This window comes from Sinocyclocheilus anshuiensis, unplaced genomic scaffold, assembly GCF_001515605.1.
Source record: "Sinocyclocheilus anshuiensis isolate Anshui unplaced genomic scaffold, SAMN03320099.WGS_v1.1 scaffold267, whole genome shotgun sequence".
NCBI classification, from domain to species: Eukaryota; Metazoa; Chordata; class Actinopteri; order Cypriniformes; family Cyprinidae; genus Sinocyclocheilus; species Sinocyclocheilus anshuiensis.
The window spans coordinates 646,305-671,787 of record NW_015552637.1 but is presented as its reverse complement, the minus strand read 5'-3'; the positions used below and the strand labels follow the sequence as shown (position 1 = coordinate 671,787).

At 36.0% G+C, this 25,483-nt stretch overlaps 3 protein-coding genes across 12 annotated transcripts in view; 1 reads left to right on the top strand and 2 right to left on the bottom strand.

Annotated features, from left to right (window-relative positions):
• Positions 1-325: 325 nt before the first annotated feature.
• LOC107666804 (palmitoyltransferase ZDHHC3-like) lies at positions 326-12,915 on the bottom strand. 3 transcript variants are annotated; one of them, XM_016458254.1, is made up of 7 exons: positions 12,707-12,915; positions 10,930-11,249; positions 10,171-10,295; positions 8,946-9,042; positions 7,057-7,138; positions 5,571-5,701; positions 326-616 (listed from the first exon to the last, which is right to left on the bottom strand). In XM_016458254.1, exons 2-7 carry the CDS (start codon positions 11,227-11,229, stop codon positions 401-403), a joined length of 951 nt encoding a protein of 316 aa, XP_016313740.1. In that variant the 5' UTR covers positions 11,230-11,249; positions 12,707-12,915; the 3' UTR covers positions 326-400. The 3 variants fall into 3 exon arrangements, with proteins under 3 accessions (XP_016313740.1, XP_016313742.1, XP_016313741.1); XM_016458256.1 differs by having other exon boundaries at positions 11,005-11,249; XM_016458255.1 differs by lacking the exon at positions 326-616 and adding an exon at positions 2,168-3,938.
• Positions 12,916-13,550: 635 nt separating this feature from the next.
• Positions 13,551-19,678, top strand: ebag9 (estrogen receptor binding site associated antigen 9). The gene is made up of 7 exons (XM_016458375.1): positions 13,551-13,811; positions 14,247-14,343; positions 14,517-14,595; positions 15,530-15,688; positions 16,269-16,376; positions 16,537-16,628; positions 18,442-19,678. The coding sequence occupies exons 2-7, from the start codon at positions 14,261-14,263 to the stop codon at positions 18,557-18,559; spliced, it is 639 nt and encodes a 212-aa protein (XP_016313861.1). The 5' UTR covers positions 13,551-13,811; positions 14,247-14,260; the 3' UTR covers positions 18,560-19,678.
• Positions 19,679-22,235: 2,557 nt separating this feature from the next.
• The window catches only part of sybu (syntabulin (syntaxin-interacting)), a 14,024-nt gene continuing 10,776 nt past the window's right edge, over positions 22,236-25,483 (bottom strand). For 7 of the 8 annotated variants that reach the window (XM_016458306.1, XM_016458310.1, XM_016458303.1 and 4 more), the window contains 2 exons: positions 23,689-23,844; positions 22,236-23,567 (listed from right to left, as the gene is read on the bottom strand). In XM_016458306.1, the coding sequence (XP_016313792.1) occupies positions 22,409-23,567; positions 23,689-23,844 (1,315 nt within the window). In that variant the 3' untranslated portion in view covers positions 22,236-22,408. The remainder of the gene's footprint in view (positions 23,568-23,688; positions 23,845-25,483) is intronic. The other variant, XM_016458305.1, reaches the window with a different exon arrangement.

Genomic DNA, 25,483 nt, shown 5'->3' with positions numbered 1-25,483 from the left:
AAACATATAGATACACAAAACTAAAAGACATCACTGCTCCAGGAACAGCTGGCATTATGAAGTACATGTTATGTGACACTGTCAGGAGCTCAATCTCTCTATGCACCGTATAAGTTTCTCTTTAAAAGAGCTAGCTGTATTTTTGGTTTTAAATACTGCTTTAAGGCACTTTGGTACAGTAGTACGTAAATGTTTTTTGCATAGGTAAAAAAAAAAAAAAAACAGTCCATATTGTATTTTTGGTTTTAAATACTGCTTTAAGGCACTTTGGTACAGTAGTACGTAAATGTTTTTTGCATAGGTAAAAAAAAAAAAAAACAGTCCATATTCAAATGTCCACAGTAGTCTCTTTGCAAGTCCAAGGCAGGAAATGTGCCATTTGAGTCTCAGGGTTTTTGATCTAATGAGGCTCCAAAGGAATCTCAATCACATCCTCCTCAATGATTTCACCCTGTGGGAACATGGGAACAGGATCCAAAGTATCTTTCTGGCATGAGAGATCTGTGAAAGGCCTCAACCAGGCAATAGAAAGAGCACCTCCGAACGCTGACTTCATAGCTTCCCAGGATGGAGTCTTCTCCCACGTATGGTCTTCACTCTTCAACTTTTCAATGCCCTGAAAAAAAGAAAAACAACACCGCTGTGATTCTTGAGAGATATGAAATAATAGACTCCATAAATAGATGGAAAACAACATCCATATTGGCAAAAAAATAACTTAAAGCTGCAGTCCATAAGTTTTGCCTCTTTGTCGCCATCTCTTTGTCATCTGAACAAGTAAGTAACAAGTCTGCCACGTTTGTTCTGACCAACTGAGGAAAAAAGCATTACAATAAATCGTGCTACCAATGGTGATTTAATCTAATCAATCTAATGATTGATTAGATCAAACTTCAATCTAATGATTGATTAGTTCATATCACATCAAACCGTGAAAATTATTATGTTATACTTTATTTTCAGATTATTAATGTTAACAACATCAGCATTGCGTGACTATGACTATAGTGTGTGTGTAGATTTCAATTTCTGTACAGTCTAATCTCTAATTGATATACCATTCGAATTTCACATTAAGAAATCCTTTTAACCCAAAAAGCAAAATATGCTCCCTTCGAACTGGTTGTCTTTAAAATACAAATCTTGTGTAATCCCAGGCTATCTGTAATCAGAGGCACATTTAAAACTGGAATATAATTAATTTCATTCACATTTGTTTCATATAATCCTTTCTGGATTACAATCCGCCATCAGAATGATTTTTTGGCATTTAATTATTCTAGTTGCTGTGAGAAAAGGCTTTAAACGATCCGCCACCTGCAGGATCCTCACATGCGATAGCCTAGTTGCCGGGACAGGTTCTTTATGTTTACAGACGTGACGTAATGACACAGCAGCATGCTCGAATTTCCCGCGAAAACCTACCCGTACCACTCAAATTAGAAAACATTATAAGCTAACCGTTGTGAATCGGGCTAAAGTAAGGCGATAGTTTTGAACACTGGCTGGTTATGTACTTGCTCAAATATTGATTTTGGATAATTTTTAACCAAAAAAAGTTACGGACTGCGGCTTTAAATTCCACTGATTGAACTGAAAAGGAAAGCAAAAGGCTACCATTCTAAAAAAAAAAAAAAAAGCATGGGGGGTCGATTAATTTTACTCATGCACCTGTGTGCTTCTGGTGTTTAATCTTTAATATGAAATAACCAGACTGGAAGAAATGGTTCGACTTTCACTTTATGGCACAAATTAAAAACACATGGAGCATGCAGCATGCCTTCACATTCCAAATGAGGTATCTAAAGGAAAAGAAAAACAGACCATCTTAAATAGCATGCATTGTACCGAATGAACAAATGTGTCTTTATACCGGTAGCAATCAAAGCTTACCTCAATCTCACACCAATGAAACAGGGACATCAGCCTAATTTAATACTAAATATACTGTAATTAGTTGCTTTTTCATTTTAAGTCCCAAAAAACGGAGCAAGGAAACTACTCATTAAACAACACAAAAGAATAAAAAAGGAGAAAACTAGGTTAGTGTCAAAGACAGACAGGAAGTGGACAGGAAGACAAAGAACCAAGCAAATTTGGAAACATTTGGACCTCTTGAGAGATTGCAACACAGTGATTTTGCAATGTGAATGGCATTTTAGCTGCTGATTTTCATGTCATTAGACTGGATTCACATATGTTTGTGCATTTAGGAGATGTACTGTCAGACACTTTGACACATTGTCACATAAAGCACTAATGACAGAGTGTTCCGGTTTTTAATGATTTACCATTTGTCAAAGAAGAACACAACGATTGTCTGTTTCATACACACCTAAAAGTTCAAGCACATATCATCCGTTCATCATAACAAAAATGTATATTAATAAAATGTAAAATGCAATTAACCAAAACAATGGCAACAATGGTAAATCAATAAAGTTTTCAAAAACATACAGTTTTTTTTAAGCCTGTTCCTTTCTTAAACATTTCTGCAAACCAAGTTTATGGAAACATACCAAGTAAATCAGCTCTAAAAAAAAGTACAGAGTGTATATTGAGTATAGGAAGTAAATCTGATAGGGCAGCTGAGTAACATCAGTACTGTTATCACTCAAAATCTTATGTGTAACAGCAAATGTACTCATAATATCTCAAAACACATTCTTTACATTTATAAAGTAATTATCATTTCAATTTATTTATTTTCAATGTTAAGAATCAGGGGTGTAGAAATGAGCTGACAATGCACTGATTATGGAAGTTAATAATAGATCAATTCTGTTCTATAATACTTGTGAATGTAAAACAGTGTATCGCTTTATCCATATTTGCCATTACTGTCTCTTTAATTACATTTCTGTTTATTACCATTTTTAAAAATAATCAAAGCAATTTATAATCAAATGTCACGACGGCATCATTTAGTATAGAATCACTTGAATCCAAGCTTTGTCAGAACATATTTACACCCGTTAAACTTACTATATTGTTTATATACTTTTTATATTTTGTATACTGCCAGTGTCAAAAATGTTAAAGCCTGTTTACACCAAGAATGATAAATATAAGGATAACTATAACTATATGTCCTTAACAGCAGTGCTTATAAATGCTCGAGCATTCTGATTGGCTGCCACTGTTTTTAATAATTCATGAGCTGGAAAAAAATTGTTCTGAGATTGATTTCAATGACATTGTTCCTCAGTGTCGTTATTGTTAGAAAGTAGACGTAGTGTGGACTTCACTACTCTCCCATAATGATTTTTAGTTATCATTACAGTTGTCATCCTTGGTAAAAACTGCCCTTAAATGTTTTTTCGTCAGCATAATAAACCATTTTATTGAATGGTTGTCAGTGCTCTTATACTGTAGCTAGGTATATATATAAAAAAAATAACAACAGATTGTTTAAAAGTACCTTCAGAAAGTAGGTTATCATTGTGGACAGTCTGGCAAGATTACAATAGTGGTTATATTAGCATAAATTGGCTTCTATTATCTGCGCAACATTCATCTTCATTTCGGTGTAGCTAGGCAGAGATGCTTGAGATTATGCCATGATAAAGCATCCACTTTCTGTTCTGAATTAAAATAAATAGAGGCAAGGATAATTGGATATGCAATGATTTGTTCCCTGAAAAAAAAAAAGAAGATGAAGGTGATTTAGTCTCACTGGTAAATGCTCCGTTTGAGTCGGGATTACAAACAAATGAAAAGATGCTGTTTATAAAGACAGTCCAAGTGCACTCGAGTCTCTAGCTTAAAGCTTCCTGAGCTCAGACCACATACTGGTAGGGGTCAGCCTTCCCATGGTCAGGTGTGGAAAACGGGCTTAACCATGCTATCGAGAAGGGGTGTCCGAATACCGCCTTCATGTTCATCCATTTTGTTTTTTTAGCCCATCTTCTCTCTTCCTTTTTCAACTGCTCTATGCCCTAAAAACAAGAGATAACCGAGACTTCAGAGTGTGTGAATATTACAAAACAGAAGAGGAAAAGAACAACTGACCCATTCCATAAAACAAAGAACTTCATCCAAATGTTTATTTTAAATCAGTTTATATAGTGGTGTTCACAGTGAACAGTCATGTCACTATGCTTATGCTCATAATACAATACTAGCATACTGCTTAGTCCATTCAGTGCAGTATACACTGCATACTGCCCACTTAAAAAGATTGTCGAGTATAATGTATTATATAACGGTATGAATTTCAAACAGTAATGTGCTAACATGGTACTGTAACTGTTATTTAACAGATAACTGTTTTTTTAGGATTTTTAATCCAGGTATGTAAAAATGTCTTGACTCTCAATATTCCAATCAAATAAGGATTCAAGAAAGAGAGGTGATATTAGTTCAGGTTTATTCATCATACTGGAAGAATGTGTAAAACTGAGAGCATTTTATTTTGGGATGATGTGTTGCATGCAATATTCATCTTATTTTCATCATAATTTTACCCAAGGTTTTCTAAAAATACACTCTAAAAAAATGCTGGGTTGTTTCAACCCAACATTGGGTCAAATATGGACTAACCCAACTTTTGGGTTAAAAATGTAATGTAAAAATTTAACCCAACGGTTGGGTTAGTCCATATTTGACCCAAAGTTGGGTTGAAACAACCCAGCATTTTTTAGAGTGTATACATAAAATTAAAACACTTAATAATAATAATAATAAAAAATAATACTACTACTACTACTAATAATAATAATATGTATATAACTTTTTAAAATTTAACAAATTTAAATTTGCATACACACAATATACACTACCTTCAAAAGTTTGGGGTCAGTAAGATTTTATAATGTTCTTGAAAGAAAAGAACACTTATGCTCACTGAGGCTGCATTTATTTGATCAAAACTACAGTAATATAGTGGAAATATTACTACAACTTTAAAACGGTTTTTTATTTAAATTATTATTATTTTTTTTTAGTTTATAGTTTTTATATATTAAAATGTACTTTATTCCTGTGACTGTTACCCCAATCTTCAGTGTCACATGATCTTTTAGAAATCATTCTAATATACAGACTTGGTGCTCAAGAAGCATTTCTTCTTATTATCAATTGAAAACTATTGAGCTGCTTAATATTTTTGAGGAAACGAATTTTTCAGATTTCTCTGATGAATAGCAAGGCATCTTCCTCAGAACAAATTTCTGGCTGCATCTATAGAACAGGAATACGAGTGAATTGTGTTTCCAGGTCAGCTGTTCAAAGTTCACAAGACCATGTCTTATGAAATAAGTTGACCAAAGCACTGGATGTTTGGACTCATATGTCAAGTGTCACCAATTTACAGCATACTTTAATTATAACTTACAAGGTACGGTATGTGGCAAAAAAAAAAGAATGGATGTATGCTATTATTATTTGATACACAGTGACCTAGTTATACTTGTTGCATATGTGTTACATTTCACTTCAAGCACGATAGCATTTTTTGGTTAAACTGTCCACATGCATAAACCTAAAAATAACAATATCAGACCACATATCACACCACAAGCACTACCTCCACCACGTTCGCCCACTGCTGAAAGGAAGCGATCTCTTACCGTCTCATCTGTGCAGATGGAATGGATTTGAGTTCCAAACATCACAGAGGTGAAGATGAGGAAGAGGAGGCTCTCAAAGCACAGGAGGATGAGGAGGATGACAGTGGATGGAGGGGAGAAGGTGCTGCACTCTGGGGTCAGGAGGGGAGAGGGAACACATACAGCTATACAATATACCAACACAACTATAAAATCCAAGGTTCATCTAGTCTATGTATAATTATTTGTAACAAAGAAAAATAAAAAAAGAGGGTTTGTGTGTATGAATATCTGGCAACACATCTGTATGTGTATGTGCAAACTGGTACACAACAAGCTTAGAAAGCGTTGAAACACATCATCACGTGGGTTAAGAGGTTTGATCATTTCACCAAGCTTGGTTAGCAATATACCAGTGACCTATTTGAAAACACCATTGGTAACACTGTTTTTTTTGGGGGGATTGACATTTATATGCTACTGTTCAAATGTTTGGGGTCAGTAAGATTTGTTTCATATTTACGAAAGAAGTCTCATAATCAGCAAGATTGCATTTATTTGATCAAAAATACAATCGAGCAGTTGACGGTAGCCATTGACTTCTATTGTATGGAACAAAATACTATGGAAGTCAATGGCTACCATCAACTGTTTAGTTATAAGCATTATTCCAAATATCTTCTTTTGTGTTCAACAGAAGAAAGAAACTCATACAGGTTTGGGACAACTTGAGGGTAAGTTAAAGCATTTTGATTTTTGTTTCTGACTAAAACTATAAACTTCTTTCTTTAAAAAAATCTTACTAGCCCCAAACTTTTGAATGGTTGTGATGATGAAATTCATTCCAACACAGGCTTTTCTCTTCTAAATAACCTGCACTTTGAATATATTTGCCAGCCGCAAACACGGGTTGAAAAACGTATGCAAAGCTGATTTTATATAAAATGATCACTGGAGCTGTGGTAGGGAGATAAGAATGTCCTCCAACAGCTCGAGCTGTGGCCCTCATCTGAACAATGTGTGTTTGAATCGGCTTCTCCTTCTTCATTACCTGTCCACTTTTTGTACTAATAAAAAGGGCATTATATTACATTTACATAATACTGTTTGTCCATCATAAAAAAAGGTGTATAGCAGCAATTTTCTGTTCCCACACACATTAACTTCCACATGCGCACAGACAATGGTCTACTTTTATGACACTTTTATGGTGCTTTAGCGTGCTTTTTAGAGAATACAATAGTTACATTGTAATCAAATGGAAAAAATAGCCAGTGTATTCAATGTACTGGAAAGAAATACACGTTTGAAACGAAGCTCAGGAAAATGACAGAGTTTACATTTTCAGGTCGCTTTAAGAAGTACTTATCTGTATTTGCAAAGGTTGGAATGCTTTTTCCAGTAGATAACTTTCTAAATTGCATGCCTGCCATCTGACCTTGACATCTAGAGGTCACTGGGGTCAAGTTATCTATCTGGCTAACAATAAGTTGCTTTTCTTACTTACTTGTCCAGTCATCTTCAAAGCAGTAGAGAAAATGAAAGACCACCATGACCAAGGCATGCAGAGAGATCAGGGAAATGTACATCTGAAAAACACCAGCACCAACATTAGATGTTTGTCAGTGTTGGTTTCAAATAACCATAATGAAATAAAACGTACAATTAAATCCCTAATGAAAACATTACAATCAATTTAATATTAATGATACTTTCAAATTCAGAGGGAAGTAACTGAACTTTTCTCAGCAAGTCCAGAACTAGTTTCAGTGGCGTAGCGACTCAGCCCCGGGCCCATCTGCAAAAAAATGTTAGGTAACCCTAACCCTAACCCCCCGAAACGTTATGGGCTCCAACTCGGTTAACTTAACTTAGGCCCTATTGTTGATTTTTCTGAAGTAAATAACGTTAAGTGAATCATGACTATTCACAAGCTGTTTTATTTACGGTCTAGGCTAATGCTTGGAAATGATGTTTAAAGTTTTCAAGTCCATTCATTATTTGTAGCATGCAAGCCACCCAATAATCGCAGCTTTGTGCATTGTTACTACAAAGTCTCAATAACATACAAACAATAAATGTCTTTTTACGCTCTTTAATTTGTAGTGAGATAATTCGCCTCAGTTCAAGCTGCATATGATTCAATGATATTTTCCTCTTTAATATTTGCAGCATGAACTAAACATGAATATTTGAATGCATGTTGAAAAAAATCTGAACAATTTAATACAAACGAATGTCTCATGAATCGATCAATCAGAGTTTTAAAAAAAGTAAAACGAATGAAGGATGCCAGACTTTTTTTTGAGGAGTAGGCCTATAGGTGGAATTTTCACATTAACTTCACGCAATATAACATGATTTTATTATCGTAATTTTGACTTTATTATTAAAATATTATGATGTCAATCTTATTTATTTAGTTATTTTTAAACGTGGCCCAAAAATGCTGCCAGAGTTTTTGTTTTCGATTTGAATTATTTCGTTTTAAAATAGTAATTTAAAGCATTCTATAGATATATTTATCATGTCGTTGAAACACTCCTGCTCAAGACCAAGACGACAGAAAGCGCATCCTGTTTATTTTCCTTACTTTACAAAAGCACAAGGTTTTGTTGATATTGTGAGTGCACACAAATACAAGTAGACCCTTTGCAGTTCCGAATGATGTATACTCTTACCTTTATGAGCAAAAATGACGGCATATTTTTAAGTTCCAAATGCAAGTGATCGCACTGGCGCCTGCATGTCCTGCAAAGCGCACTTTAGCTTCCACTCTCTGCACAAACGATTGGATATGCACCTAACTGCGCTCATTTATCTAGGTTAAATGTTTAAATTAATACTGTGAAATGCATGAAGTGTTTTATGTCTGTTTATTTTAGGCAAATCGTGTTGGTTTGAGAAGGCTAAATTGATCAAACATAATGCTCAACTCACTGTCTGCCGCTGCCGCTTGGTCGTTCCTTTAAAAAAACAAAAACTTGAATTTAACAAACATAAAATGTTCCAAACGTATTTCTAAATTAACTTAATAAAGAAACAAAAAGAAATATGCCCACTTTGCCATTAAAAACCAAAACTGAACTATTTTAATAGCTGTGTAATGGGGAAGAGAGAGAGAAAAAAGTCATGGTATCCAGTCGGACTAGGGCCGAGAATTCTCATAAGCTGTTGGACAAGGGCCGGGCCCATGCAGGGCTCTATTCTTTCCCTCGTTTCAATTAAAAGTTCCCCCCAGCTCGGCGGGCCCCCAAACTGCCCGGGCCCATATGCAGACCAGACGCTAAGCCACTGACTAGTTTCATTAAAATGCAATGCTTACAACATGTGGCTAACACAACAATGCCTGTGGTATTTTTAGAAGTGCGCATGATGAGCTGTTTTAATACTTACTGTGAAAAGCACAAAGTACTTCTGGTTATTTTCCCCGACACAATTGTTTACCCAAGGGCAATGATGATCCATCTTCCGTATACAACGCTTACAAACACTAAAGTGAGTTTGAAAAGAGGGGTGGTGGAAAGAAAGAGATGAAAAGTCACCTTAACACTTCCAAACAACTGAAAGACTAACTTAAACAATGGTTTAAAGATAAGGCTTTAAAAAATATTCAGCTTCATGTACAGGGGTTGGAGAAAATAATGTGAACATCACCTATTATTACAGGGGTTAATAAAATGTGTGTAGGCTACAATGAAAACATTGCTATTATCTTTTATTTATCCTTTTTGTTGTCATATGCATATCAGTGTTGTATAAATTGTGTTCAGTTCAAGCCGTGGGGGAAATGGTAGACAAATCATAAGAGCCTGTGTAGCAGGAGCTTCTGTAAATTTATCAGCCCAATTGTTTGTTGTTTTATAGTGTTGTTTGGTTTTCCAGTCTTTATGATCATGACTGCATTCATAAAGCATGGGAAGACTTAATAACGAAGAAGAATAATGGGCGGAACCCGAAAGTGAATAATAGACTGTCAAACACGAAGGAGGATCCTGTCCAAACAACACAGAACAACTCCCACAAAGTGACAGCAAACCTCAATAGACTACAGAGAACTTCACAAAACCAGCATCCATGAAAGAGCTGCAACTGCTAAAACTTTAATCACAGACACAAATGCCAAAATCAGAAAAAAATGATGTCATTTATCACAAAACCTGGACAGCTGGAACACCCTGGCCAGCTCAATCACCCAACTTGAATATTATCAAACCACTGTGGGAAGTTTTGGAGACGCAGATTCCCTCCTTCACCATCTCTGAAACAACTGGCAGATGATGACAATCCATTGGAGACTATTCAGAAGTTGAATTAATCTATTCTAAGAAGGTTGGAAGTTGTATTAAAGGCAAATGGTGGTAAAACCATAATAATTAAATATTGCCTATTTCTTAGGTGTTCACATTATTTTGTGCAACCCCTGTATATACATACACACTAACTCAGAACATGACTATGTTGTAAGGAATGTGCTGTGCAAATGGTAATAAATAAATAGAACAGAATAGAAAGCATCTAAAATGATCACAATGGAGAAAAAAACATGGACAGTAATATAACCATGATGAATAGTGCTGCTAAAGTTACGCATCTACGTCTCCATATGCTCCTGTCTCACCTGCAGTGGTGAGCTCTATCCGGCTTAATACTGCAGCACTTGGGACATTTGTAAACCACCTGGCCTGGCTTCAGCTGCAAGCTCTCGATGTACTCCTTTGTGGCGTTGCCCTTTGGCACGGCTCCCTAAGAAAGCATCAGGCAACTTCAGCAACATTTTAATAGCAGTATGGGAAGCATTTATGACACCTTGCTGAAGATTTAGGGAAGAGTAGGGGGAAAAAATAACACTACTTTTCTTAAATTGCAAGCATGCTACAGTGATGACACTTATGCCCAATATTTTTATTTTTTGATACCTACTGAATTCAAATTAATGTCTATTTTATATCTAGGTTGTTGGATTATAGTTAACATTAATGGTGTTGCTAGTAGCTAAAATACAAGATTTTCTTGTATCTTGTGAAGATCTTGGCTGTGAGCTCAGGGGGTAATTATAACACTTTAAAATCTTTAAAATGAATATTGAACTAATATTATTGTTGTTATTATTATTATTATTAGTAGTAGTGTATATATATATATATATATATATATATGTGTGTGTGTGTGTGTGTGTGTGTGTATGCGTGTATGTATGTATGCATGCATGTATGTATAAATATATATAAATATATATATGAGATATAGTAAGTATAATAAGTAAGCATTACATACAATTCCTCTCATATACTGGTAGAAACCCCTCATAATGTGGGAAATCTTCTCCCCTACCCAGCAGACACAATGAAAGCATTGATTATTACAGGTAAAAACCCACCGGGTCAGTGCACATGGCTCTGAAATGAGATGCCAAGGCGAGGAAGGCCAGGCTGTTGAAGAGTGTGCCATTCACCAGGCTGTAGGTGAGGTTCTTCGATGGAATCAGCATGACGAACAGCACAACAAACTCAGCAAAGAAGACGAGAAGCCAGGTGATGATCGCACAAACTATGCCGCAGGCATCTTTGATGAACCACATGATATTCTGTCGCTCATGACAGGGAGGAAGACACTGTACAGGCTGCAGGCCACTGGCCTGCCTCTCGACGTCCCTGAAACGCGGCACTGGACTTCTCATCCTACCACAGAGATGGCATCCTGTCAGAAAATAATGGAAAAAGAGACAAAGATGGATAAAACTACCTCATTACATCACATAAGTTAGTGCACAGTCTATTTTGAGTTCACATAAAACCATGGTAAGCAGAACAAAGTATAGATTTTAGTATAGTATTTAGACAGTGGTTCTCAACTAAGAAGTTCCAAAAAGAAAGACTGGCATTTTTATTTAAGAATTAGAATTCGTATGGTCTTTGAAAACCTGGATATACATGGAAATTTTAAAAATGTTACTTCTAGACCTGGAAAAGTCATGGAAATTCATAAAATTCTAAAAGGCCATGGTCATTTTTAGTTATGTCAAGATATAAATTTATTTGTGAGTACAAAAGATCTTGAATTGTAACTATAAAATAAAATTATAATTAAAAAAACCCTGTAATTAAAAAAAGACTAGAAAGGTCATGTAAATAAATAGGTGTAAAAGTGTAAACTGTGGGGGCCTTGGAGTCAAAAATGTTGAGAACCACTGGTTTAGGAGACACAGAAGGTCATATTTAGTGGATGCAGCAGTATGGAAGCTGCGGTCTGACAGATAGTCACTTGAGCAGAACCAACAGTGTCACTAGAGGACACACTAGTTTCACTGTTTTTTTTGCTTTATGGCCCACAAATCAATACTACATCCAACTTGTATGCCTACTTATGGCATTCCTGTCTACTTGGGTCCATAATGAGACAGTCATGTATTGTTCAAGAGTGCCAGACAATATTTAGCAATAACATTACGTGTTGCAAAATGTGTAAAAAATTCTGGTTTGTTAAGTTCCCAAAATCTGGTCTGTAAAGTCAAAGCAGCAAAAACAGGACATAATATCACAAAGGCGTGAATTACGCCTTAACTGTGCCAAGATATCATCAATAACATTTAGTCATTTAGCAGACGCTTTTATTAAGCGATTTACAAATGAGGACAATAGAAGCAATCAAAACTAACAAAAGAGCAACAATATGTAAGTGCAAATGACAAGTCTCTGTTAGCCTAACGCAGTACATGTAGCAAGGTATTTTATATATATATACATACACACACACACACACACACACAAAGCAATTAGTTAGAATAGAAAAAATAGAACACTAGTGCAAAGAAAAACAAGTAGATAGAATAGAAAAATAGAAAGCTAGTGGGGTTTTTTAATTAAAAAAGAAGATAAAAAGATAAAGTTGAATTAATATAGAATAGAAAGTGCTAGAGTTAGAGGGTCAAATAGAGATGGAACAGATGTGTTTTTAGTCGTTTTTTGAAGATGGCTAAGGACAATAACACATACAACATCCAAGCAAACGCACCGTTTATCATATTATTACATCTCATGAAATAGAAAGTGTATGGCATAACAGTTCATAATAACGTGATTTTGACTGAATAACACCGAATTCAATAAGCCAGCTGTGTAAAGAAACCTGCGCTACCTGACCATGGCGATACTCACATATTTGGCGACACTGGTGGTGCTCCTCGCTTTTGCTCGCCCACTCAAGGCCGAGAAGATCCAAAAATCCATGGATCACGCTAACAGGGGAACATGTTTGAGCTTAGAGCTTTAACAAAAACTGTGGTTTACCCGATTATTGCACGGGAGCTGGTGAAAAGCTGCATTTTTGTGCGGAGCCAGCTGCTCCCTTCACTGGAGAAACTGATAGCCACACCTCCCTTTCACTAGATGGTTATATTTGTTTTAGCCTATACATTTATAGATAGATAGATAGATAGATAGATAGATAGATAGATATTATTATTAATATTACAAACATATTTAACATATATAGTCTTTAAAAACATATTTCAAAATTAGTTTTGCAAGATTCGTTATATTTAGATTTTTGTATTTTTATTTAGCAAAAAAGAGTACATTTTAGAACGGACTTTTATTGTGTGGTATGGCAGAAAATGTTAAGCGTCCCTTAAAATTTGCGCAAAAGAGCCCAACATGTGGGTTGCCAAGTTGCAAATGACCATTCAAGTTTAAACGAACAAGATATATTGTTTGACAAAACCATACGGATAATGTTATTTAATTTATTTCAAATTGTAATTTTATTTTATATTTGTATTTTGCATTATCTGCAGGAACAGCTCCTACAAAATAACAATGGTTAATGATTCGTGTTGTATATCACTGGGGCACAAATACAGAACCACTATGAACAGGTGTTTTTTTTTTCTTGTCCATAAACACACATTGTGTATTTAGGTATTTTCCTGACACCAAAAATTGTTTACACGTTTTAACCATATCCAGGGAAATTATTTTATCCGGACAACCTGGCAACCCACACAGACTCCAGTTCTCTGTTGGTGAGGTAATTTACAATGAAGGGACGATGGCTGCTTGCATCAGAATAATATGGATGAGAATGACCACCTTGACAGCAGCTATTCATGATGGTTCTGCTTTCCTGAACGCTTTCTTTGCCAAAACACACTAATCTCCCTGTTTCGTCCCATCTGTAAAGGCCAAGTGTTGTATTTGCCTCAGTCTGCTAGCCCCGTGCTATGATTCTATCCACATCAACTCTCTTTAATTGACCTGACCGGTGAGTAACTAAGATGGATATTCGCCGTTTCATAACGCATATAAGCTCTCTGAATGTAAACTAAAGCGAAGTAACCTCATTAGGCAACATATATGTTTAGTTAGCTGGCTTTGCTTGTAGCTAACATTAGCAATTGCTATTGTACTACATTTGCTTCCTTGATTGTTGCTGGTAAAGGTCAATATGGCAAATTGGGTGACGCAAAAAAGCATTATATACATGTATGGATCATATTAAAACTCAAAACAGAACATTCAAAAATTTTGCAAACATAATTAGTGTTCAAGGACTTTGCATGGATTCTTACAGTGCCTAATCTTCATGTCTGAATTGCTGACGTTGCTTGTTTTAATTCTTTGAGGTTTGATGTGTTTCTGTTTTAAATGTATGAATTAATGCACACCCCTTTCCCCTGTATTCTTTGTCTCTATTTAGATATCACTCATAACATGGCCATCACACAGTTTCGCCTTTTTAAAATATGCACCTGCTTGGCATCTATTCTCTCATTCTTGAAAAGACTGATTTGTAGGTGAGTATACATCTCTTGTTCAATTGCTCGCATATTCATCTTGTAGATTGTCAGTCTGAAGCCTGTTGACATAGGAGGATCCTGAGATGAATGCATGTCCCTTACCGATGTGATGCTGTGGTAATGAGTTCCCTCTGCTATGCTGTTTTGACTGTTGTTGTTTGTTAATATAGGACTGGAAGGTCACGCAAGCTGAGTGGGGATCAGATCACCCTCCCGACCACAGTTGATTATTCCTCTGCATCAAAACAGGTTAAAAAATGCATCATGCTGGAGATTGTGTCATGAATATTTACAATAATCATTGCTTAAGAAATGGATCATAAGAAAAATACTTTGCATTGAGAAAGTAAAATTTTTTAGGGCAAATTCATACAATACATTTTCAAAATAAAAATACATTGTCTCAATTTTTTTTTTAAATAAATTCTGTTCTTTTGAACTTACTATTTATCAAAGAATACTGCAAAAAAATGTATCACAGTTTCCACCGAAATAATAAGAAATATATTTTTTATGAGCAACAGACTCATAAAATATGACTGAACACTGGAGTACTGGCTGCTGAAAATTATATTAAAATATAAAACAGTTAACAATATTTCAAAGTATATATATTTTTTACTGTATTATTGATCAAATAAATACTTTGTGTAGGAAGCGTAGGAGACTTCTTTCAAAAATATTACAAAATTGTCTAGAAAATAATGTCCTGGACTTTATAGTGGCAAAAAAATGGTTGTACAATTTTGCTCATCTTAATTTTTGTTTTTATTTTAGGGGAAAATATGTTTCTTGACAGATTTTGTGAGATTTACCTCAATACCAAATTAAGAAACTATATGCTTTTTTATATTATATTTATTATGTTTAAGAATAGATATGAACATAATGCCATTAGCATCAGAAGCCGCATTTTTCACAATTTCATAGTGTATGTAAATTGAGTATTCCTCTATATAATATATAATGTATAATGAAAGAGCTTTTTGAAACCGAGCATGTCCGAGTGGTTAAATTGTCATGGAGGTCCTTCACAAAAAGAAGCCACACATTTTTATGCATCAATGAGAATAACAAAAATAAAGCACACTTTCACTTAGAAATAAACTGGACAGATGACTATTACTACTATTGGCCTTTGCTTGATGAAATGAGTGAATGTTTGTTGTATAATTCAATTCAGCCAGAGATTGAGGAGTGGAGCTCATGGGACGAGGAAGCTCCAACAAGTATTAAAATTGAAGGTGGCAACGGGATAGTTCCACCTCCACAGAATGAAGCTGAAGGAGAAGAGCCAGACTACTTCAAAGACATGGCTCCCACCATCAGGAAAACACAAAAAGTAGGTTGATTATTAGGAGGGGTTACATCTGCTGCTGGTTCATTGTTATTTATTTATTTCTCTCTATCTTCTGTCCTAGTTTTTTATTTTATTCTGTCCGGTAGTTTTATATTTTATGTTTTTACATCCTAGTAACTCGCCTTCTCTTGCTTTCTCTCTTAAAAACAAGAAAAACAGAACATTTTTTTTAACAATTTATTTCTTTAGTTAGGGCGAGTGGAAATTAAATTATATTGAAATGAGAGACTTTTATAGTTTCATGTGAAAAATTCAAGAAATTCTTTTGGTTTTGGGAATAACAGTTTTCACCTTGTGATGAAAAAAGGGCCAAATATTGTTAAAGCACTAGTGCAGTTTTAGTGCTGACCTTCTCATTCCCATTTTTGTGTAATGTGCAATATCATTCAAAAGTTTGGAGTAAAATGTTTATTTAGCAAGGCTGCAATAGATTGTTCAAAAGTGATATTAAAGACATCAAATTTATTTCATCAAAGGAGGCTTAAAAATGTCTCACCATTTTCAACATTAATAATAATTAGAAAAAGAAAAAAATAATTGCCATTTTGTGCTCTTTTTCCAGATTGTCTTGAAGAAAAGGGAACCTCTGAATTTCTCTATGCCAGACAGCTCCTCAGGTTTCTCCAGCCGACTAGCCGCCACTCAGGACATGTCCTTCATCCAGCCCTCTGTGAGTGATACAGTGTAACAGTGATAATCATTCATTCATTCATCACACTGTTGCGACTGTGAGGCCAATCAACACTAGATCAACAACAAAAAAAAAGATTTATTGGGAGTCCTCCAATTGATATGATGCTCAGTAAACACAATGTCTCTTTGTGCTGCAGGCGGAGCTGGGGGACCTGGACACCTGGCAGGAGGACACCAATGCCTGGGAGGATGAGGCAGAAGCAGCCTGGGAGACAGAGGAAGTGCTGAGGTAAGCTACCTTACCAGCTGACTACGAGGTGGTCCTGTGCAACATAAAAATGTTTCTGGTTCTGCAGACCTGCCAACCTGTACACATTTTGTGTAGTGCTTACGCATTTTGACCACTAAGTACGCTGGCACCATTTGCCACTCTAAACTACACCAAAACCTGGTGACGCCTCTGTCCATGCACAAGACTCAAAACAAGCAACATAAAAAGATGAAGAGTTCAACCAATCAACTTTTTTTGGGTTTTGCATTTCAATAATTTCCATGCGTTTTATTTTTTTCTATACTCTAATAAAGGCTATGTTGATTAGCAGTAGATTATAAATATACTTAATTATTATAAAAATACCTGAGGTAGTTGTAAGAACACAGATAAACTATACATTGTCGCAGTCAAGTGTTTGTTGTCTTAATGTTCTCTTTGAATGTCATTATGCAAAGCATTTCTATCTTCTTTTATTCAGTTACAGCGATAGCTGGATGCTTTTGTCCATACTAGGGATTTCCTGAAGCGTCATCAGTTCTATTACTTCTTTGACGCATACGTGGATTTTCTGCATCCAGTATGAATGAAACGGGCATTACATGTGTTTATAGCACTAAATAATGGCCAATCCATAAAAATAATACTATGAAGAAGACATATGATAATCCATGTTTTTCTACAGCATACAGAAGTGTACTGTAGTTTTAATTAAAGTGTACTAGAGTTTTTTTTTAAATAGCATTTAATAATCGCAAAAAATAACTCTGATGTGCCAAACCATCAGAACCAAACCGAAAACTGTGGTTAAAAAACCAAGGTATTTATTGAACCGTGAGGATACTGTATTGTTGCATCCCTACTGTTTAGTTTACTCTAAAATACGGTATAACAGGAATATCATAAACTTGAGTGCAGACCCTAAGCACTAACCTATGAAAAATATTTAACATTGTACCCCCGCCACATTGATGGTACTCAAAAAAAATGTCCAAGGTCGGCAGGTCTGGTTCTCTTTGTTTCCCTTGATAACTGCAATATTAAATCACTTAAGTTATTTAAATCAATACAGGTATATATATTTATATGTATTCCACTTCACTGCAGTCATAAAATCCAGGTTTGATTTTTCTCTCTCTCTCTTTTTTTTATTTTTTATATTGGTGTCTGTTGAACGGATTTAAACATATTAAACACATGTTACAAGCAACATGTTACATATTTTGTAACTGGTATGATGATGATGTGATGTGTATATGTCAGAGGTTTAAATTCTGTAGAAATCAGCTGAGCAGATTCTGTGATGGTCTGGTAATAATTGAACTCAAAATATTTAGAGGAAGAATATGGTGGTTTTCTGATTTTGTCCACTAGGTGTCAATGTACAAGCACAGTTGTTTTCAACCTCCACTGCTTTGTGCCAGATCTTGATTAAAGGGATAGTTCACTAGAAATTCTGTCATCATTTACTCACCCTTGTGTCATTCCAAAGCTGTGTGCATTTTTTTTTCTGTGGTACATAAAAGACAATATTAGGAAGAATCTTGATAACAATTTCAGTTCTATCATTGTGTGGATAAAAATACAATGGAAGTACTGAGCTGTTTGGAGGGACAAGAAGGTGAGTAAATGATGACAGAATTGTAATTTCTGAGAGTGCTATTTTACTTTGATCTAACATATATCACATCATATTTGAAAGAGTATGATTTTTGAGTGTATTTACTGACCGCATACAATAAAGCAGATTATTGATTTTCAAAACAAATATCTCTTTAAACTTATCATAAATGCAATGAAATTGATCTTTCTTTGTCTATCGTGAATACAGGCAGCAGAAGCTGGCTGAGAGAGAGAGACGTGCAATGGAGCAACAGCGGAAGAAAATGGAGAAAGAGGCACAGAGAATGATGAAAAAAGAGCAGAAGATTGCCGTCAAGCTTTCATAACATTAATACAGCGCACCGGACACTCAAAGCAACAGCCAAACAACTGCTCATATTACATTTTACCTGGTTTTGTCCTGCCCGCCACACTGCTGTCCTCACCTCTTTGGGATATTTTTTTTTTAGTCCATCAGCCATCTTGGGGAATTTTTGTTTGTTTGTTTGTTTATTTCTTCAGGGTTTCTTTTTGTATTGGACTGAACACAGCACAAAGAATCGTCCCTTTTGTTTATTTTTGAGTTATTGTGACTGTTCTTACCGTGCACTCGATTGAAAGACAAAACTAAATGTTTTTGTCTTTCAGTATTTATAACACTTGAATGATTTTGTCAAGAAAAATTTTAGATAAGGAATTCCGTTCATTTTTGGTTTTGCTTTTTTGCCTTTTTCTTCATCAAAAGTCTTGTGTCTGTGTTTTAAACACAGAAATGGGTGATATCTCAATATTTCAAAAGAATCAAATTTATGCAACCTTGGGTTTTTGCTCTCCACATTCTATTTAGCCGTCTATCTAATCTGTTGCCATTCTGTTTACCTGGTAATCATGGGCTTAATTGTGAATAATCCTTATATTTTGATCTTGATTTTTCTAAAGACAACAATTTGAGTCATCTGTGTAATTGTCAGTGGGAATGGAGAGCAGAGATATTCAGTATGTACTGAGGCTCGAAGAGAGCGCTTTTAAGAGATGTGGGTTGGTCGTCATGGAAACGCTGACATTTTTAAAATATCCAAATTGGCAACCAAACCATCTTTTATCTTTAGTAAGACTGTGAAGAGCATTCACTGTTTATTTGAAAGCAATTTCACCAGGGGAACCTCTTGTCTTTAGCTATTATAGAATTTCTTATCTCTTGAAAATGTCTAAATTGATCATGTTTATTGATAGAATGAGGAGGATGATGGTGATGCTGAAATTAACTTCTGCATGCTATGATGATTATTAAGGAACATGAAGCCATGAGAGCCACAGGTACATATGACAATGAAAAACTGAATAAAATCACACCTTTTGCTATGATTTATGTTTCCCATTCATGCATGCTCATGCCTTTTTAAGTTGTTTTACATTTTTTCACAGTGCAGCCTTAGCTGTAATAAACATTTCGGTTATCTGTTCAATGGTTTATCTTTATTCAGAGGCTTTCAGAGTCTTCTACTGTCATTTCTTCACCAAAAAACATGCTCATCGTGCCGTGGTAAAGATGACGTCTTTGGGTCTCTGAACATAATCAGCAATACTAGACTTTATTTGATCTGTTTGTACTCCGACTGTTAAGATGTTCAATCAGCATCATAAAGCTGAATACATGTGCTATCATTTGTGATATTCAAGGTTAGATGCATTGTCCGGACCGGTGGAATATTCCAGCTCTGAGAATGTGATGTCATAATCCCCATCTGCCTCAGCAACGCCCCCGGCAGCACTTCCACAGCCTGACCCACTTAGACTGAGAGAGGAACATAAACTCTGACTGAATTATACATTACATGCTGTCTTCTTCAGCTATGTGCATCTTCATCACACCTGACTTTATGGTTTTCACATGAGTTGTCTCAAGATTTTTGGACCATGTTCATTAAATAAAATGTATATAAGCACTGTTCAAAGATTTTATGCACTGGGGGAGGGGGGACCTCAGCAAAATCATATTAAAACATTTACAATACATAGTCTGGAACAGAGTAAATAGATACAGTAACTGTAGTGTCCAACTGGGCTAACAGTACATAACAGCAAGCATTTGCTCAGTCTTGCCATTTCATGCGTGCAAGGTTGCTTGTTATGCAATAGTCAAGTCCCATCTGGTAGCACATGTACTGTGTTTCTCAAGTGGCCCAGGGGTCTATGCTTGCTGTGTAATGGTTGCTTTAATCTCAGCTTCTGAATATAGCAGCACTGAGGTTCATATACTCCATATATTTTGTATTATATAAAATGTTTTTGGGTTCTTGTGCATGTGTGTGTGTGTGTTTGGGTACCCAGCAGGTCCATTAAAGAAGCATTAATTAACAACAGCATTAACATATTAAAGTTTAAACATCTCTGTTTCATCAGTGACGTGCACTTTTATGGTGGGTTAGGCTCCCGTTCTTATTTGCATATGGTAAGTGTTCACATAAGGCTCTAGCATTAGGCATCCTCAGGTAATATTAACTACTACTATCAGCTTTTCATTCATATAAATGTAAGAATTAAATGATGACGCGTTTTCCGTCACTATTTGACATTGTTCTCCTCAACAGCCGATACTGTTTACAACACGAAGTGTTTTTGTGACTGTTCAAAGCACATGAACGAGACTCGAGATTGGGTGTCCGTGTCATCTATTCGTAATATTCCAACACCTAAATGTCGTTTCACACTGAACCGCAACACGGGGTTAACTCCACTTCTGAATTATTGGTGTGAAAAATTCCACTGCCTGGGTTTAGAAGCGGGATTTAGAAACAAGATAACCAGTGTGAAAAACCCTCAAAATGTCTGTAATTTCCACTAAGGATGTAATGTCAAATTATGCAAAAAGTGTGAAGTTATTTTTTAATTAGAAATATTAATAGTTTTAAATTTTTATTTTACTAATATTTAAAATGTAATTTCCATCACAAAATGTTAAATAATGGTGTAGATTAAACTACAGGTACTTGTACACTTACCTATTTTCTGGCTTGGTGAAATACTGCTTCATAAACAAGTAGCTGTTCAAAGAAACTTAATCTTGTGGAGAGCAAAGAATTAAATTGTATTAATCTAGGATTAAAGCTTCAGGATTAAAGATTAAGGCTCACTTTACTGATTTAACTCACTTTGCTTGGCACATCACAACATTAAACCTTTTCGTAAAACAACACCTTCTATAATGGGTTCGTGGAGATTTTTTGTACATCTATTTTATTAATACGAGATATACCTGAAAAGCAGGCCCAGATGAAATCTACAGACTGTTTTTCATTTTCAGCACTAATTTAATGGGCAAATCTTTACTCCTTACAAAAATACTCTACTTCTATTGGTAGCTGAAAGCATTAGCAAATTATCCAAAATGTTTAATCGGCAGGATTGCAGAAATGGTGAAGGATTTGTATCACTTTGTAAATGTCATTCATTCAAAGTCTTTAGAGCTTTTTGCGGACACTGATTTAGTGGTGTCCTAAACAAGTAATACAAGTTTAGAAATCATGCAATACGTTGCAATAACACACAAAAATCCAAGCTTGGAGGGGTTTTCCATGCTTTAATAATAAATATAATGATATACATCTGATATAAACAAAAATATTGCACATAGCTCAGGCACATAACAAGTGTTCGCTGTACTGTTGCAAGTGCTGCCTTTCAGGAAATTGTTAGTTTACAGAGCAACATGTAAAAGCTCCAACGCCAGGGAGAGAAATACAGTTTCACTTAAAACGCTGAACACATTTAAGCTTTGGCAGAAGGTTTTAGTTCTTTTGGAACACAAGTGACATTTTAACTACAACAAAAACAACGGTCAACTGACAGTCAACCCCTATTGCTACTCTAAATAACTCTTTTATAAAAAGCAGGGAATAGCAGTCAGCAAAGAACAAGACTTGAGCAACATAATCGCCCACCCAGATGATCAGATTATGCAAAAATATTTATATATACACAAACATAAGGGCAATAAATAACAAAAAAAGAAAAAACAAGTTCCTTTACATCCCCTTAATTTCATCCTTTGTGCCTCAAAAATACACAGTGCAAAGTAGGAATGTTGCAACTAAACGGAAAATAAGTGTACGCATATAATCACAGGTGTACAAAAACAAAATTTCTACTTGAAGATGACATTTAAGTGCTCTTGCTGTAACTGTGGGTGAGGGCCACTAAGTGTCTGGCCCGTGAGAGACTTGGCGGAGTGAGTGCAATCCCACAATGCAACAGCCTCGAATTAAAGCTGCTATGTTGTACACAGGAGCCCCTCCGACCAAACCGTGCTGCGAGTAGAGCCACGCCACGGTGGGCAGAACGGGTGCTGCCACAGCAACCAGATCGACCAAGAAGTTGTTGCTCCAGTGGCTTTTTCCCACCACTGCCATGCTAGAGGTGTTCTTGGGAATCATCATGTCGAAATTCAGCTCTTCCATGAACTGGGGACTCATTTTGGGCTCGGAAAAGCCCAGACCAGAATCATTAACGGTGTTTTGGGCAGGGTTGGTGCAAATTGGGCCAACATCTTTGACTTCTTCATCTTGTGCTTCAGGTAGCTCCTCCTTCTTTATGGGTGTTTGTGCTTCAGGCAAGTCCTCAACCTTTTTGGGAACTCGTGCTGAAGGTGATTCCTGCGATTGGTGGGGAGAAGAAATAAGGAGACCAGGGAAGCTGCCACCTTGGAGCTTTAGCAGCTGGAAAAGGAGGGCTTGGAAATCAGCGGTGTAGATCATCTCATCAGTCTGGACACCTTTATCTTCTGCACCAAAGGGGTCGCTAGAGAAAAGCTCCTCTGTGCTCTTTTCCGAGACACTCGGCTCCAAGGTGGACAGCCCTGGTTGAGGAATGATCTTAGTGCCACCGTCCTGGCTGGAATCAACCGCAGTGGACATGAGAACCTTCTCGAGAATTTCAGCTCTGTTGGCCATCTCGTCATTGGCCAGCAGCTCACTATCAGCCATCTCCTCCACTGCTTGTTCTTCACCATGTAGCTCCATCTCGAACTTGACTGCAGTGGATCTTTCTGGAGACTCACAGATAAAGTCCAGCGTGGGCTCATCCTGCAAGTCGCAGCCATTCTGTGCCAACTCCATGCTGTGGAGCAAGGACTCCAGCTTTCGGTTTTGGATGTTTATGTCAATGAAATACTTCTGGATGCCCTTGTCCTTCTCCATGAGGCTGTTCTTCATGGTTTCCACCACTTGGCGCAACTGCTTGATCTCTTTGCGTGCTTCTTTGAGAGCTAGCTGAGCTTCCACACGGTGACATTCCTCCTCTATCCAGTCCTCCCGCATACGCCCCAGTTGGGACTTCAGCTCCTCAATCTCAGCCTCCCTGAAACCCATCAGTGTGGAAAATGTACCATGTGATATCAGTTTGCAAATTGTGTCAAAGCTCTTGAGGGAACTGCAATTCAGTAATGCATTACTGCAAGTATTTGAAAGCAGACTCTTACCGGTCACAAACTGTGTTCTGTGAGTCTTTGAGTTTTGTCTTGAGGTGTCGTATGGCTACCTCTTTCTGCTGTAGAGGGGTAAGGTACTGCTCTGGATTGGGAGGCTTGATGCCATGATGGTCTCCACAGGAATGGTAGCATACAGGAGTGGTTCTTCTGAAAGTTAAAAGCAAGCTTTTTTAAATTTGATGCAAGCATGCTAATATGAAAGCTACAACAAGAGCTGAAGTAATGAACTTTATGGCCTGTTGTCTGTAACAAGTTAATAGCTATGTTTCCATCACCCTGTTTTTATGTGCAATTTGAAGTATTGCATCAGAAACAAGTGAGGGAAATGCCAAATTTCGAAAAGAAAAAAAAAATCCCTTAATTCGCAAAAAAAGTTTTTACGCTCGCTCGAGGTGGTTTTTGACGTGAGAAAAAGGGTTAATGCGAATAATGGGAGATGGAAACATTTTGCGAATCAATTCCTCCATGTGCATCAAAAGTCACGTGACTTTGTGCAATGGGATGGTATAACCTGACTAAACAGTAGACCGATCTGCATCTCAAATGTTATGATCATTCTGAAATGCCCGAGCAAAGTCTTTAATCAAAGTATTTCTGTATAATTGCCTGCCAGAACTACTTACACTGCGCATTTATTGTGTTTCGTCTTGAGGTGCAAGTAATTTATTATATAAGAAAATTATTCTTCTCCTACTTTTCTTAGTGATATTTAGTGCCAGTTTATCAGGAAGTGACGATTTTGTTCTCTTTGGCTCCTTGGATGGAAACGGTGCTTATTCGCAAATGTTTTATGCAATACTCGGTTTTATGTAATTTTGCACATAAGTTAAATTCGCAACTTTGGATGGAAACCCAGCTACTGTTTCCATCCAAATGCAAAAGCTAAAAGCTTTACAAATATGAAAAACCTCATATTACACAAGTCACCATAACTGCCCTTTATTTGGTCCATTAAATTTTGTTTAGGTCAATAGTTTTCAACATGTGGGATGTGACCCAAATATAGACTGCAGGTCTGTTTTGATTGTGTCATGGTCAGCAAGGTGAGAGCAGGTTAATTATGAATTGAACATTAATATTGACAGAACAATGAACTGAAGTACAAAAAAGGTACAAATATATTAAAGTACATAAAGAATGAAAAAAAAACAAAAAAAAAAACCCAAAAGCAAATAATAAAATGCAACCAACCATGCAAAAGGAGAGCAGGTTAATTATGAATTGAACATTAATATTGACAGAACAATGAACTGAAGTACAAAAAAGGTACAAATATATTAAAGTACATAAAGAATGAAAAAAAAACAAAAAAAAAAACCCAAAAGCAAATAATAAAATGCAACCAACCATGCAAAAGGAGAGCAGGTTAATTATGAATTGAACATTAATATTGACAGAACAATGAACTGAAGTACAAAAAAGGTACAAATATATTAAAGTACATAAAGAATGGAAAAAAAAAAAAAAAGTCAAAGCAATGGCCCTGTTAACAGTTAAAAAAAAAAAAAAAAAAGAAAAAAAAAAAAAAAAAAAAAAAAAAAAAAAAAAAAAAAGTCAAAGCAATGGCCCTGTTAACAGGCACTAAAACTAGAGGCACAATATCCTAGCAACCTGCTATGTTGCTTTGAAGTCAAATTTGCATCTGTGCCAGAGATGGAACAATGGAAGAACAAACAAGGACCCTGGAGAAGCTCAGAAAGGCATTACAGAGCACACACGTTCGGTGCTTAGATTTAAAAAAAAAAGAAAAAAAAAAAAAAAAAAAAAAAAAAGGAAAAAGGGGAGG